Here is a 15,737-nt window from a genome sequence, read left to right as displayed (position 1 = left end):
TGGTCTTTCACCTCGGCATTACATCCGATGACGGTCAAACCGGGACCTTTTCTTTTCGGGCAAATTACAGCGCGAGGAAATGGTTGACAAAAACTGGAAAGCTTCCACTTTTCTTCTCAATTCCGAGGCGTTGCATTACCAATCATGGGGGCCTCTGCGTCAATTGGTCAGTTGGGGGCAATATGTTTTCAATGGGCCCGCTCGGCCACATTACCAGTGTGCCGGGGGGTTTTGGACAGCTGCCCTGGTAAGAATGACGCAGAAACGCGGGCACGCATTCACCCCTCGGGTTGGTCCGTGGAATTCCAGCAAGCAAGCAGCATGAGGTACCTGGTAAGGTACCTAGGTACGGATAGAGAGCTCGGGCAGCTAAGGTAATTTTTGGCGGTCAACGGGCTTCACCGCCCGCTTTTGGAGAGGGGTTCTGTGGAGGGAAAGCCCCGCTGGAAAGTCGACAAACAGCTCAAACTGACAGACAGCGGCAGAAAAAAAAAGTTTCGAAAAAGGCCCAAAGCAGAGAAGTCCCCCAACCACCCCCCAAGTTCCCAACTGGCAGAAAAGGAAGAAAACAGAAAACACGCGGGGTCCGTTTGTATCATACAAAAAAAGAAAGGAAAACAAAGACCACGACGTTGATATTCATCCTCGAGCACTACCTAGAACCACAAAAAGGCTTTGAACGTTTTATATGCGCTATCCTTGTCTTCCGTTAGCACTCTACTTACTTTTAAGGAGGGAGTCGCAGCAACCTTGACATCGACTTACCTACTACGAAACGGGATTTATAGTGCAGACGACGATTGACCTTGCAACAAACGACCTCTACGACAGGTCGTTTTCGAAAAAAGCAACATCGATAACACTCTCCTCCAAACCACCACTCCTTGCCTCCCCCTTTTCGACAGCGAACGTGATCGCGGCGACTTACTCCCACCAACTGTCCAGAGTCCCTCCACCCCTTTTGAAGCTCCAAACAGACGACGATCACCAGCCAGTCAGCCAGCCTACCCTCCTAGGCTTACCTCTGCGAAGATGTCGGTCCCAGACGACGCCTCCCACCACCACAACCCCGACAACGGTCCTCCCATATCCCCCAAACGCGCCGCACACGACGACATCGACAAGCTGGCCGCCGAAGACCAGGCCCCCGCCTCGAAACGGTCCCGCGCCGTGAGCCACTCGGCCTCAGACGACGGCGACGACGACGGCGAGGCAAAGACGCGGGCTACTACGGCCGCGATGGCGAACGCTTCCCTGACGGCGGGCGAGGGCGAAAGGGACGTCGGTGACGGGGCACCAGCAGCCGCGGCGCAAACGACACAGCCCGCCGCAGGAGCGCCAGACGAGACACCAGAGACGACACAGCCCGCGCCGGCACCCAAGACCAAGATGTGTGGGGTGTGCAACGAAAAGGAGGGCAAATATAAGTGCTCCCGCTGCGCATTACCCTTGTACGTACTTCACAGACGTGCCAAGTGTAACGTCATGCTATTTCTTGCGAGGATTCGTTCTTCATTAGACGTTTTGTTCGTAATATACATTATCTTTACTGACTTGCGCCCTGTCCGCGGGCTACTCATCCCAGCTGCTCCGTCCCGTGTAACAAAACGCACCGCGAGAACCACCCGCCCGACCTCGCACCGGCGGCAAAACCGCCCAGCGCCAACCTCGAGCCTCCGCCAACAAACGCGCCGAGCGCCGCCGCAGCCCGCGACCCAAGAAACCCCTTCAGTGTTCTCGACGACTCGGACCAGCTCCGGTACCTCTTCCGGCGGTACCCGACGCTGCAGGCGCGGTTGCTCGAGATCTTCGCCGCCACGGAGCCGCCGCCCGAGATGCAGTCCACGGGAAGCAGCCTCAATGACATGATGAAGGCGCGGGCGATGGCGGCCGCGAACCCGAAGAAGGAGCAGTGGACGCACGACGTCGGGATCCGCAAAGGGAAAGAGGCGCTGCGTAGGGCCAGGGCCGCCGACGGCGAGGACGGCGAGGGCGTGAGGGAGTACGTCGAGCTCATCAACCACCTCATGTCGCAGGCGAGTGCGGTGGCGGAGGCCGAGGAGTTGATTCGGAAACAGGCGGCTGAAAAGGATGCCGAGCTGATTAGACGCCTCATGACGGAGGACCGCGGGTGAGGGCGTTTAGTTTTGGATTAAGCAAGAGCGCCTGCGTGTATAATGCAGCGGCCCTGTGTAGGGCAAAGGCTTACACACACACGTTCTACCGAGTGTGTTGTAAATCCATTGTGTATGCATAGATGGTATCGATTATCAGGTAAGGGTCTCTCATAACTCCCTTGGCAAGTTTTCAGACTCAGTGGTTGACTTTGAACCGCGCAAAGAATCCGCTCTTGGGCGACCTCAGGGCAGTGTCGGACGGTGGGCTGTTATCCCGGGAGTGGTTTTCTTCCCGCCCGTGTCTGGCAAAGGCCCCGAGCTTGTGCTTCAGTGCCCAGATGGAATCCGCTTTGCGCAGCGACGGCTTGGTCTTTGGCGGCGGTTGCGCCTCGTCACTCTGAGTCCAGTCCACGCGGTGCTCATACGGATTGTGATCCGTCGCCTCGGGATTATCATATTGATACGGCGAAGAGGCACCAGACTCAAAAGGAATAAGGATGTCGCCGGTAGTCGCCCGCCTGGCTGATCTTGTGTGATCCGTCTCACCGGACCGTCCAACGCCCAGCGGTCCCTCGATGGTGTGCCTATGGGAGTTGCGGTCGCGGTGCGCGCGGGTGTTGCTCAGCTCAGCCATTTCCGGGATCTGGTCGTGGGTCACAGGGGCGCGGTCTTGGCGCCTCTCGCGGTGGCCCTGAGCAAGTCTGAGGGCCGTCCTTGACAGCTTGCGGACGAGACCCTTGCTGTCAGACGTATTCTCGGTCGTTGTTGTGCGTGAGAATTGCGTGGCAGCGAACTGCGGGATAAAAGGATGCCTGTCACCGTCAGAGCCTTTGCGTTTTGATGAAGAGTCCTTTCGGCCAGACTTGGAGCTGCGGCTGTCCCCGTCGGACGTCTTGGATTTTGGCCGGATGGAGCTGCTAGAGTCGACTGTCTCTTTCGTCGGCTTGGCGACTGGCGGCGCAGTTCTTGACATAGTGGACTGGCCAGGCTTGAGTGACCCTTGATCGAGGTATTCTCTGGCCAAGCTCGTATGCTGTGGGTGGGCATCCTGTAGCCCGTTGAGAATCGGAACTGGCGCCGCCGGCAATGATGGCGCGGCGCCCTCTGCTCTGGCTCTCTTCCTCTTCTCAGCATAAAGCTTCTGATCGGCAAGGACCTTGACAAGCTTTTGAGATAGCTCCTCGGGGTCGAAGGGCATGGGCTGTGAGCACCGCTGTCTTGGCCGAGGAGGAGCGATTGGCTTGACGGATTGGGCCGTCGCTGCCGTCGGCTGGTCACGAGGGTAGCTCATATTGTATAACATTGTCGATCGCTGGCGGGAAACTATTCCACTAGTACTTCGGGCCAAGATCTCAATTGAGGATGTAACTCGTGAAAATAAGACCACCGTAGTGAAGGGTAAATGTTTGCTGTGTGCACAACCTGCTCGTGTGAACAGGTCGTAGGCGTAAAAACCGTTTCCGAACCGAGGGCGCCCTTATATTTGGATGGAGATGCCCTAATAGTAACTGGATGAAGTGAGAACGCGGGGGTGGGTTGATCGTCAGAGCAAGTCGGATCGGGTAGTTAAGGTTGTTTGTTTCCTGGCAGGGGTAGGCATGTAGGTAACATTCGCTGCCAAAGTGGCTTCCTTTGACGTGACCGCCGGTCGAATGCGCCCGTTTGAGAGAAAGATGACGAGAGTCTCCAGCAGAAAAATGATTGCCCTTGGAATAAATAACGGTCTCGGGGGCCTGGGTTATGTATCTGTCATACGACCGAGACGCAGGAACCGGGCAAGCAAGCACACGCGCGCTCATCCAAGGTCAAGCGAGCGAATGCACCACCGTCTGGACCAAGGCAGGTGAAGTGGGTCAGAGAGCTTCTCCTTCGCGGCCAGGGTCCTGTCGTTCTGTCGGCTGTTGGGAACGTCCAAGGCGCTGGGCCCGCGTTTTGGGCTGTGGTGTGTGCGTACGTGCCTGAGTGCGGTTGGAGGTAATGGGTGAGGTCGGCGAGGTGGGAGAGGTATGCAAAAGGTTGATTAAACAGAGACAGTGGACAGAGACAAGAGACAAGAGACAGCAGAGACAGAGGATGAAGAGAGATGTGTCGGTGGTGTGCGTCGTTAGTCCCGCAGGGTCCCAGACAATATGTACCTCACGGGGACAAACTTCAGACCTGCCACCAAGCGTACTAATTCCTCTCTCTTCTCCGTAAGGGCGTGGGCTGACGGAGAGACAGAGAATGGGACGGGAGACCGATCTGGCTGAACTCGGACGACTGACGGGGTTGGTGGTTGGCACAGGAAGGATGGAGAGACAACACACTTTACTTTGCGTCGTGTGTGTATATGTCTGTCTGTGTGCCTTGTGGGAGAAATGCGAGGGCGATCTAGCGAGAGAACGAGGGAAGAGATGAGAGACAGGAAAGGGCTGAAGAGTCAAGAGAGAGTGAGAGAGAGGGCTTGTGAAGGGTGTGGGAAGGCGAAGAATTAAAAACCACAAGGGGGGTTCACGGATGTATGTCTTGGTGGACACGAGTGTTCCATAGGTTGCATTTTTAGATAAAATGTTGGCTTGAAGGTCTGTCTGGTTCTGGTTTGGTTCTGGTCCGGTGTGGATGGATGGGAATGAATGGATGGGGTTGGATTGCAGACCATTTGCAACCATTTGCACCTATTTGCAGAGCAAGGGGAAAGTATCCCGTCCCCTGAGACCCCAAAGGCATGTGTGAACGGCTTACGGCTTGACGATGCTGGGAAAGGCTCACTTTCCACTTTCCAGTTTGGAGCCTTTTGGGATTGGAGTTAAAGCAGGTGGGGGTTGGGAAATGCAACTGCCTCCATCACGCCTCACGCATCACGCCTATTTGGACTGGCTCCAGGTACCAGCCTTCAAAAGGTCCCTCGCCTTACCTTGCTGAGATGTAAGACGGGGAACTGGACCTTTCACCTGCCCACCTTACCTTGCCTTACCTCACTAGTAACCTTACCTCACGGAGTTGTATCTTGCCTTGAGCGGCGGGGATGAGGGCTCGGGGCAGTCTCTGAGGGTGCCACTTTGCCTACTTTCTTTGCGCTGGCCGGCACGCGGCACATGGGACAAGCTATCAAATCTGCTTATCACCAGACCCTTTTTTTTATTTTTTTTGTTATTCTTCATTTTTCATTTCCATTTCCATGTCTCTTTCCCTTTCCCTCTTTCCTTCCTTCTCTCGGCGGCACCAATCAACCCTACGATAGCCGACTTTTCCGTACTAGGTCAATGTGATTTTATTAAATCTCGGCCTAGCGTGTGGGCGAGTAAGGGCGCATGAACTGGGTGCTGGGAGACCACCACGAACGACCCGGACCATTCCTAAATCGACCAAGATCGTGACCTGTAAAGAAAACATACCCGAAAAAAAAAAAAAAGGGTGACAGGGGAGGGAAGAACTGAGGAGGGGAAAAAATAAGGTAGCATGGCCGTGATGCTTCAGCCTACCCTTTGGATGAACCGGCCGGACCAAGGCGGTATGGCTCGATATGTTAGACGCCTTGTTTGGTCACCCGAGTTACACCGGACCAGTGCACTGATCGGGTGCCGCTTTGGGACTGTCTGCCGGGGCGTTCGCACGCCTTAACCAACACCACACACACGGAGCCTGTGGTGAGCTTCTTGCAAGTGTCATGACTAGAGGCTAGAAGCAACAAGTCTGTCTGCACGGGAGAGGAAGGGGTAAAAGGGGGATGAGACTAGTTTCCTGACAAGCTCGATATGCATGGCTCAATGTGCGGCGCACAACCGAGGAGGACGTAGTCTGAGCCGTGGGTTGAGGTTATTGGTGTCGAGTGGGTGGGTGTAGAGGTGATGCCACGTTCCTTCGGGTCACCATCTCCGCCCAGTCTCGCGTCCCCCAGTCTCCCCCAGCTTTCCAGCCCCATACAAGGACTAAGTTTCCGTAGTTCGACAGACGAGAAGGTCGATGGCGCCGTCTGAAGCCTCAAAATATCCCAGCCATCGGGCAGGATGAGGTTGGCCTTTGGGCTCGCTCCGTGTCTTGAAACCACAATCAAACCACGGCTGGTAAGCAACCAAGAAGACGGAGAAAAAACAATGGAAAAGCAAGAATAAAAGATGAATAAACAAGGAAGATCGGCGACTCTCGGCAGTAAGAGATGGCGAGACGGTTAGCGAGCGAACAAACGCTGCAGACGCAAACGAAGCCGGAACCCTCGACTCTCCAGGGAGATAGTTATTGGACTATATTACCAGAGTTTGTCAGTCCCATTGGACATGATCAGCCAATGGTCCGCCAAGCGTCGTCTTATCTCTCAATGCTCCTGCAAAAGATGCTGGATTCGGCCATGGCGCGATCCCTCAATGGGTGCACCCAGTGAACAGAACAACGGCATTCCACCCCTAGGCTCTAGACTCTGACCAACAGAGCACAATTGTCTCGGTTGATGGTAGCACTGCCGGCCTTGGTGAGGCATTCTGCTTGCCGTCTGAACAAACTGGCAAAGCACTCCAAGACGGTATTGTTGCTTCTCTCTCTCTCTCTCTCTCTCTCTCTGTGTGTGCATTGGGTTCCCCGTTCTCACGGCAATCCGTTCATCGCAAAAGCGCGGCTCCCGACACAGCGCGGTCTCTATGCAAAACACGACATGTAACTCTCGGCGAGGCATCGTGAGAGAGAGCTGCCGCAATGGTGGTGCCCACTTGTGCAGCTTGCTGCATGCCTGCATGTCTTGCCCTCGTATCGCCCTCCATGTAACCCTACGCTGGGTTTTACGAAGGGTTGTCTCGCCATATCATGCGCCTGGGCGATGCAGCCACGCATCCATCGTGTATGTTGCTGGGCGGCACCCTGAACTGCCGCGCACGAACCCCACAAGCTAGTCCATTACTTGTATTCGTAATAGGCACAGAAGTCGTTCTGCGCGAATTTCCGGAGGGAATTCGGAGCCGAGCCGGGCCATGCGTGTGTTTTGGGACCTGGACATACTTTTACCACCAAGAGCGATAAGTCGAGTCCTCGAGCACGATATGTAACTCAACTCTTTTGAAGTTTGCCAGTCATACAGGAATGCTGACCGGGGCCATGGCATTCCAGCTTGTGATGCTTTTGAATAGTAGTGGCCCAAATAGCTAGGCGAGGCGGGCACTGTTTGCCAGACGCCGCCGCCACCGTCAAGCCGTGGCTGGAATCTTCAGCCTATTGGCAAGGCCAATGCCACAATCGGCCCGCGAATCGGCCATGTGGTTCTCCCGCTGCAGACCTGGAAAAGCAAGAAAGACAACAAGATGGGCAAAATAGAGCGAGCGCCATCGTGTTGTTCTGACTTGGGGACGGGTAGCTGACGGGATCGTGAAGACATCGAGCGAATGCCCCAGTATTGCCGTTAGCTAATGCTGGGGGAATCTGGACCTGACAATAAGTGAAATAGCATTCGATGGAGGCAACTGTACCTGTTTAGGCGCACGAACGTGGCCCAAGACAAGGGTCCTCCAGTGGAGAGATGCCAAGAACGCGCCACAAAGTAGTCAACGACGTTATTTCCACCACGATCCGTGTTAGTGCCGCTTGCTGATCCTTCATGTCGGAAAGTCGGGTGATGAGATGCTTCCATCTTGAGGCAGAAGAAGGGGTCAAGTAGCGCGTCGTGTATATGCGAAGGGGGTGTGATTGAAGTTGAAGACATCAGTGCCGTCCGTCTTCTCGACATAGTCATCCTTGAGAGGGGGATGAAGGGATGACCAGACAATCACTCAGCGAACCGTGCCCGATTTTTTGACAGAAGTTTATTTGAACCAGGGCCCGATAGTTCGAATTGAGGCCGGTGCGTCGTCAGACGCCCAGGGCGTTTGGACGTGATGCACGTAGATGCCGTACAGAAATGTCTCCGTCGTGAAGTGGGCGGGATACCTGATGGAATAGATAGCGCATCCTATACATAATGCAGCCCAGGCCGGTGGAGTGTCAAGACCAGATCTGTGTGCCAATGCCGACCAACACTGACTGGCAACCTTCCGGGTCCCGAGCTACTGGAACAGTGGAAAGCCTCAGGATCAATGCCGGGATCATGGCCCTGGAGAAAACACCTCGGAATGCCGCTTGACCCATGGCCGAAGCCCGGAATGCTCTTTTCGTTCGCTTGGTCCATGCAAAGCTGGAAATGGGTAATACTAACATGGACAGAAGAATCAACAGCGGCATGCTTCGAGAACATGGCTTGATCGTGGCAGTCATAATCCTGTGGAATCTGCGAAGCCAGGCTGAAGCGAAATTGTGATGATTTGGGCGCCGGAGGATCATGGCACCAGCCGGTCTGCTTCATCTTGAGACATGGAAGGTTTCTGTACGCGCGCCAGTAGCATTGTTCTTGACAGAAGCTTGTTGGACACGAGTTTGGCCCTGCAGGAGTGACCCATGGCGAGCTTGATGAGAGGTGGGTACGTCATTAGTGAGTTGACATTGGGTTTCGGCCAAAGTGAGTTTGCGGCTTAAAAAGGTAGATTGTCCGGACAAGTGCAGCCTGCCTTCTGAGGAGAGGGAGGAGAAGCGGAAGACCAAGTCTCGGAGTACCGAGACATGTTCGTCTGGGGTTCGAGTCTTGAGAGTTTACAGACCGCCAGTTGGTGATGTTGGTCGCAATGAGGACGCTGGAGCCGGAGCCGGAGCCGGAGTCGACCCCGGGCGACATGGCCCTCGAACTTAGATTTGACTTGAATTTTGGTTGGTAACGGCCTACTCGGTGCAAGGGAAGGAATCAATGACGGTAAGGCAGGTCGGCCGTTGGGTGGGGTGGGATTGACAAGCAGCAATTACAGAGAGCTAAGGTGCCTTTGGCGCATCGACGCCACCCAGGGTACAATACCCACTCTGCACTTGGGAAGACAGGCCGCCCCAGTTCGCAGCCAAAGGTCCACCTCAATGGAGCAACAAGGGCCCGTATCCATTAAGTAGGGAGTACGAAGAACTTTGTGCTATGGTTTGGGCTCGCACCGCATCCACCGAGAAAGGTAGTACCTGCTTGCCTGCCTCCCTGCACTTTACACATTGGAGCCACTGAGGGTCTCGAGATATCTTGAATGGGGAGGAAGGATGAATGCAGCGGCGGTGACCAATCATTCAGCAGAAAGAGAGTTCGAGCGTTCCGTGGACGTCAAAGAGGGTCCAGTGTTGCCAACGTTTGCAGGTCTTGATTGGACGGTATGCACCCGGGCCAGATGGGCTTGGGATCCACTCACGTGCCACTCTACGCGGTGCCGGGGCCCGAGCTTCCTTACTCCACAGTGTTGCTTCCTGAGGTGGTCCAGAAATGGAAGTATCCGTGTCCATACGGAGTACCTTGGGCCTGAGGTAAGATACCTAGGTATTTGTCGGAAGAGCACAGGGCGCAATGGAACATCCCTTGTCCCTTTCTCCGCTTTCCTTGTCGCTCCCGTCCACTTCCACTTTCAATTCCACGTCCATGTCCAGTCCCATCCCGTACGTGCGTAGTACACCCGTTTCTGTCCTGAACCTGCTAAGCCATCTGCTGCATTTCCCACCCGAGGAACGGTTACGCCCATTTACCTTTGCACTCTTATCTTCGACGTCTCCGCCTTGCTAAACCAGCGAACTTGTTCGCACCTTTTATTTCAGAGGTGAGCTAGAGTAGGCAGTCCAATGTCCTTGGGTCAAACTCCAGTATCTTGCTCCGGAATATCGCCCCCCAACGGCTCGTCTTTCGGTCAGCGGTCCTGATCGTCGCGGCCCCTTCCCGCTCTCCCGTTACCTAGTCTCCCAGTCGTCTCCTGACGCTTCTTTCCCCTCCTCCTCCACCACCACCCCTATCCATTCCCTCATTTTACTTGGACAGGTCCGGCCCAATTCAATCCAGCCTAAGGTAGGATTCAACCATCCACAGGTCTTTAGGTACGTACGCAGGCAGCAAACCGATCAACCCCCGGCCCCCTTCCAGAAGCAGAGGGACAGGAAGGATATGTTGTGCTACAAACCGAAGGTGCCATTGTCGTTGGTGTCGTCCTGGTTTGGTTTGATCTTGAACCCCCCCTAGGCAACGCTAAGGAACAAACCCCCCATCATCATCCGGCCAGGTTGGCAGAATTCCAATCGCAATCGCAATCGCCCCAAGCTCGGCCCTGCACCGCATGCGCCGCGTCAACTGCCCCCCTTCCTGAATTTCCCCTCTGGAGCTTGGAAGGGGCCGGAGCCCTTGGCTTGGATCCGCGACTGACCTCATTTGCTGTGTGTCTAGCATCGTCGACGAACGCTGCTCCTCCCATCCAAGCCCGTCACTTCTCACAAGCCCGACATCTGCGCACCGGTGGAGCTCCTAGCGAGGGGGAAAAAATAAACAAACCAGGCCCCTTTTTCGAACCCCTGGTCTGCCGCACCACGAAGCTCGATCCTGTCCCATCCTATCCGTACGCGCTATTCAGACGCACCCAGTACCTGACGGATACTCTTTGTACCTGATCTGACGAGCCGCAGTCCCGTACCTTACACTGTACCTTGCTTGCCCAATCTTTGGTCAAGGTTTCTCACCGGCCCAGCAACCAAGGGCCCCCGACGAGGAGCAAGGTACACACGAGGCAGGCCACACTAAGAAGAACGGTCCCTGGTGGGTTTGCCATGCCTTCCTTGAGGCTCTGAAATCCCGACTTTTAGTCAGTGCATCCACTGTCCCAAAAGTTTGGTTTTCACCCAAGGCCTGCCGGTCCGCTCTGTTCATGTTCGGCCGTGATCTTTCCAATCTCTTCTTCTTTGCACATTGTATGTTTGCTTCCCCCGAATAGCCTCTGCCGTCCCCCGGTCGTGGCCATGGCGTCCGATCCTATGGGAGCTCGAAAGGCTCACAGGAGTTCAGAAGGCTCCCACATACCTCCGAAATATTACCACGGCGAGCGCTCTACTGCTGCCGCCGCTGCCTTCTCCTCCTCCCGAAGAACCGACCGCGACGCTGCTCACCGATCTGCCCCCGCCGCTCCGAAGAGACACACTCCCCATTACGCTGTCCACCGAGAGTCGTCGATCGAACCCATACGACCCTCGGCCTCTGAACAGCCTGCCAACTACCGGGACTCCTTCATCTCCATCGTCGACGACCCTTTCTTCCTGCGCTTCGACGATAACAACATCGAAGGGGCGCTTGCACTCGACCCTCGTTGGACTGCGACTTCGTTTGACGACGCCGACGCCGAAGACGAAGGAGAGGAAGACGAAGGAGACGAAAACGAAAACGAAAACGAAAACGTGGGTGACAGCCAGGAGGACGAAGACGAGGAGGAAGAATTCGATTTCGACGCATTCGAGTTCCGCGATGACGACACGCCCAACGAGCGCTGGCCGCCCCCAAGAAGAGAGTCGTTGATAATAGGACATTCCTTGTACTGGGTAATAATGCCCCACTAGACACAGACTGCGGGGTAGCTGATGAGACGGGAGTGGAAAAAAGGGGCTGACGATCATAGCAACCACCAACCTCCGCCATCATGGAGAGCCTCAACATCGCAGTCATTGGCGCGTCGGGCGTCGGCAAGTCGTCCTTCGTCCAGCGCGTGCTCGGCCTATCGCGGCCGCCCATAACAAATGCATCCAGTGTCCGCATGGTCGTTGACAATGTCACCTACGGCGTGACGCTGATCGAGCTCGACCTCGAGTACTTTGAGCTGAACCCGCTGCAGCCCATCCAGTGGCCGAAGCAGATCAACGGCCACATCGTCCCGCGGGTCGATGGCGCTCTCATTATTTACGATGTCATGAATAAAGAGAGCATGAAGGAATTACCCCAAACGATTGGTGAGCCTAACTCCCGTCGTTTGATTCGCCTAGACGCGCCGCGTCTTGCTGACACGCGCTAGCTGCTCTGACGAAGTCTGGTCTGCCAGCTGTCCTCGTCGCCAATAAATGCGATCATCCCGAGAGCGAACGGCAGGTTGATTCGCAGCGAGTTGCGAGCCACGAGTACTTCAAGTCATGCGTTGGGGTTTTCAATCTATCAACAAGCAGTCCAGAACGGGCCAGAGCGTGCTTGAACACAACTTTGAAAGCTTCCATCGCTTATCGCAAGGGTAATTCGAGCCGGTCACTGGATGCAAACCTAGCCAATGTAATGCTGATGAACTGCCAGAATCACAAGTGGAATCGGGCGTACCCCGCCGTCGTGCAGCCTCGGCGGCCAACCTCGAAGCCCACGACAGCTCCAACGGCCGGCCGCTAAGTCAGCAGAGTAAACATAGCCGAGCGAGCTCTGATTTGTCGCTTCTTCGAGGTGTTCCCCCTCCCATCCCCGATCACCTCCGCGGCCCACTTCCTCCACGGAGTCCCCGAATAGCCGACTTTGGTGGTGCGCCTTCAAGCTCGGGCTCGTTCGGCCCATCAGATACTATTGAGGAAGAGTCTCAACAAACCGTCTCGAGCCAGCTACGGACACCTGGGATACGTCTCGACCGGGGCCCAACGGACTCGTTCCTAGATATGGACGAGTCAGACGCTGAATCATTCAGGTATTCAGAGGAGGTCCCCATTCTTCAGCGGAGCGACGAGAGCTTCCTCGAAAAGCCGACAAAGTCAGCGGGTGTGGCCTTTGATGAACTTGTCGACCGGCTCATTGCTCCCCGCATGACCAAAGCGGACAACAATTTCTCGGATGTTTTTTTGTGTCTTTACCGAAAGTTCGCCGCACCGGGCGAGCTCTTCTCGGCTATCCTTACGCGACTTGACCGCGTCAGAGACGACAAATCGGCACATTATCTTTCAAAGACCGCGACACAGCTTAGGATCATTGAAGTTGTCGCCAAATGGGTATCGTTGTACCCTGGCGATTTCGCGCGGTCAGGCACGAGGCGGAACCTGGAAGAGTTCATCAAGCATCTCTCCACCGAGCCAATTTTCTCCATTGCTGCGCAGCAAATTCGGCGACACCTCGAGTTCAGTGTGGTGGAGGACGATAACACCGGATGGGCCAAGTCGGACGAACTCGCAGACGAAGAAGGCAGCAAAGTTCTGTCTAAAGAAAAGACGCGCTCTACATCCGACATGTCTAACGGTATGGTCAGCCTGACCATCGATGATGATAGAACGACAGACGAGAGACCGTCCGGCAGCTCCGACTTTTCTCAAGTCGACAGGACCAGTACAGTGGGAACAACCGTTTCGTTCCACTCTTACGACGAGTACGAAAGAGAGGCGGCGAACATGGAGCCCACGGATGTTCTACCCATGAATAAGTTCCGGTACCACATTTTCATGGACATCACAGACGACGACATCGCCGACGAGATGACGCGCATTGACTGGGTCATGTTCTCTTCCATCCGCATCAGAGACTTTGTGCGGCATGTGAGTCTGTCATTGGAGCAACGATCCAAATGCAAGAGTCTCAAGAATGTGAATCGGATGATTAACCACTTTAACCACGTGGCGAAGTGGGTTGCCAATCTCATATTGCTGCGAGACAAGGCAAAGCACCGTTCCCAGATGCTGGAGAAGTTCATGAACATTGCACAAAAGCTACGGCGGCTAAACAACTACAACGGTTTGGCGGCGGTGCTCGCAGGGATCAACGGCACCGCGGTCCATCGTTTGGCGCAGACGTGGGCACTGGTGCCACTTGAAGCTCAAAAGTCGTTTGCAAAATTGGGCATTCTCATGGGCACACAAAAGAGTCACTTTGCATACCGACTGGCATGGGAGAATTCCCCATTGCCGCGGATACCTTACATTCCACTGCATCGGAGAGACCTGGTCTCGGCCGAGGAGGGAAGTAAGACATTTGTGGGGCCCGAAGGTGACAGAGTAAACTGGAAGAAGTTCGAGGTACTAGGGGAGGTATTGCTGCCGCTCATGAAGAGTCAAGGGACTGCGTATCCGAACTTGTCGAAGCACGAGGCAGCCAGGGAGCTGATTTTGGACTGCAGGATGCCAACAGACGAAGAAGTGAGTGAAACTCAGCAGCAAGGTGCACGATAGCCAATGCATGACTAACACGTTGCTACAGGAGATATACCAGCGAAGTGTGCAGCTGGAGAGTACGGCGGGAGGCGGTGCTGAGTACAATAAGAAGAAGTTCCCGTGGTTCGCCAAATAGAATCTGGTGAGGCAGCGAAGCGTGTCGACGGGAAGACTCTATTACTCAACCAGAGCATAGCAGCGGCCTCGCGTACCTGAGACAGACGAAGGGGCAACGTCTGCGGGCAAGCTGGTCACTAGCTCGTGCGAGACGTGCTGGCGCATGCATGCATATATACAAACATTGTCGGGTTCACGCAGCGTAGTGGGATTGTTTCCAGGCGATTTGGTTCGATTTTCACGTTATAGATATCCTGTTCAGCAATTGATATCGAGGTCGTGACGGACGGCCTTGAACTACTGTCACCACTAGTCCCTCTGTCGAGTTATGCGATGCTCGGACAATGCCATCACAGTGGATTAGGTAACATTGTCCGGTAGGATGCCGCATGGTTTTCATTTTTATTTTTTTCAAGTGCTGATTGAGTCAAGCTTGGCAAAACTAGCTATTTTAGGGCTTGAAGGAAGTCATTGAGGCTCATAATGAACACCACCAAACCACGTTTCTCTTGCTTGGATGGGCGGGGGGGGGTGGCGTTGGAAGTGTTTGAATGGCAAGCGGCAACCAGGACCAAAACAGCACTTCATCGACGATGGATTCGCGTTTCCCCTGTCAGTCGGCGCGGTCTAGGCCATGACGGGGCGCCAGCGACGGCCCAGTGCAGTGAGATGTGGCCGGCGAAGGCCTGCCCCGCTGGGTTGGATGGAGGTGCGCTAGAGCCTATTGACGTCATGCTCCTGAAAGCTCTGATTTTAGCGTTTCAAAGAGAGGGGCAGCAAGGGGCAACGGCAGCGGCGACTGCGGTAGCAATCGAAGAGCAATTGGATGGTTGGGTGGCACAGGTATGTCGAGTTGGGGGAGGAGTAAGAAGAGGGAAGTTGGGAATGGAGACAGGAGGGTAGAGAGCACTTGAAAGGTGTCTGTCATATGCTGCTCAGCTGCTCCGTCTGTCTGTGTTGCGTAGTGCGGAGACGAATGCGGATTGGGATGGGAACATAATGTACCTAGACATTCAAGGTTGACGGAGGCACGCCGCGCGCAATGACACAAAATTTGGGAGCGAGATACGGCCGCCATTCCACATGGGCAAATAAAATGGCATGGCTCGAATGCCCCGCGGTCCATCACCCCCTCAACCTGGGATGCCTGCCCAAGAGCTGCTTGCCCAGATCGAACAGTGGCAATAGCAGCTGCAAGCTACCTTACATTAAGGTGCCTGACTCTCCAGCTTACCCGCGTCACAGCTGCTTGCTCGCTGTTACCTCCACTGACACTCCGCACTGCACTTTGCCTATCAAATGCCTACCTCGCCCGACTCGTTGTCTTCGGGCTCAGCTTTGTTATCGCGGCCCTCGGTTAGCTGCTTTCCTACCGGGTACCTGAAGATGCTGAGGCGCCATCTCATTCTTCCGGACCAGAGCTCCCGCCACCACCCGCGTCCTTCCCAACCCGTCGGTTCCCTGTCCCATCACCCAAGGCAGTGAGGCACATACATGGTCGCATTTCTAATTTATTTTCTTCGTCCCTCTCCCCCTCCAAATAAGACGCATCTACGCTACTACCTACCTTACATCCCCTAC

At 55.1% G+C, this 15,737-nt stretch overlaps 4 protein-coding genes across 4 annotated transcripts; 2 read left to right on the top strand and 2 right to left on the bottom strand.

The window, feature by feature from the left end:
• Positions 1–1,032: 1,032 nt before the first annotated feature.
• CORC01_04373 (HIT zinc finger) lies at positions 1,033–2,135 on the top strand (the record flags this gene model as incomplete). The annotated part of the gene is made up of 2 exons (XM_022616020.1): positions 1,033–1,451; positions 1,586–2,135. 2 exons carry the CDS (start codon positions 1,033–1,035, stop codon positions 2,133–2,135), a joined length of 969 nt encoding a protein of 322 aa, XP_022477535.1.
• A 178-nt stretch (positions 2,136–2,313) lies between these two features.
• On the bottom strand, positions 2,314–3,420 carry CORC01_04372 (uncharacterized protein; the record flags this gene model as incomplete). Its single annotated transcript, XM_022616019.1, has 1 exon — positions 2,314–3,420. One exon carries the CDS (start codon positions 3,418–3,420, stop codon positions 2,314–2,316), a length of 1,107 nt encoding a protein of 368 aa, XP_022477534.1.
• A 2,032-nt stretch (positions 3,421–5,452) lies between these two features.
• On the bottom strand, positions 5,453–5,557 carry CORC01_04371 (uncharacterized protein; the record flags this gene model as incomplete). Its single annotated transcript, XM_022616018.1, has 1 exon — positions 5,453–5,557. One exon carries the CDS (start codon positions 5,555–5,557, stop codon positions 5,453–5,455), a length of 105 nt encoding a protein of 34 aa, XP_022477533.1.
• A 5,350-nt stretch (positions 5,558–10,907) lies between these two features.
• On the top strand, positions 10,908–14,175 carry CORC01_04370 (RasGEF domain-containing protein; the record flags this gene model as incomplete). The annotated part of the gene is made up of 5 exons (XM_022616017.1): positions 10,908–11,480; positions 11,558–11,885; positions 11,948–12,157; positions 12,217–14,024; positions 14,086–14,175. 5 exons carry the CDS (start codon positions 10,908–10,910, stop codon positions 14,173–14,175), a joined length of 3,009 nt encoding a protein of 1,002 aa, XP_022477532.1.
• Positions 14,176–15,737: the final 1,562 nt, after the last annotated feature.

Source organism: Colletotrichum orchidophilum, assembly GCF_001831195.1.
Source record: "Colletotrichum orchidophilum strain IMI 309357 chromosome Unknown Scaffold_28.1, whole genome shotgun sequence".
In the NCBI taxonomy this organism is placed as follows: Eukaryota; Fungi; Ascomycota; class Sordariomycetes; order Glomerellales; family Glomerellaceae; genus Colletotrichum; species Colletotrichum orchidophilum.
Note: the sequence above shows the minus strand (reverse complement) of the source record. Positions and strands in the feature narration are given on the sequence as shown.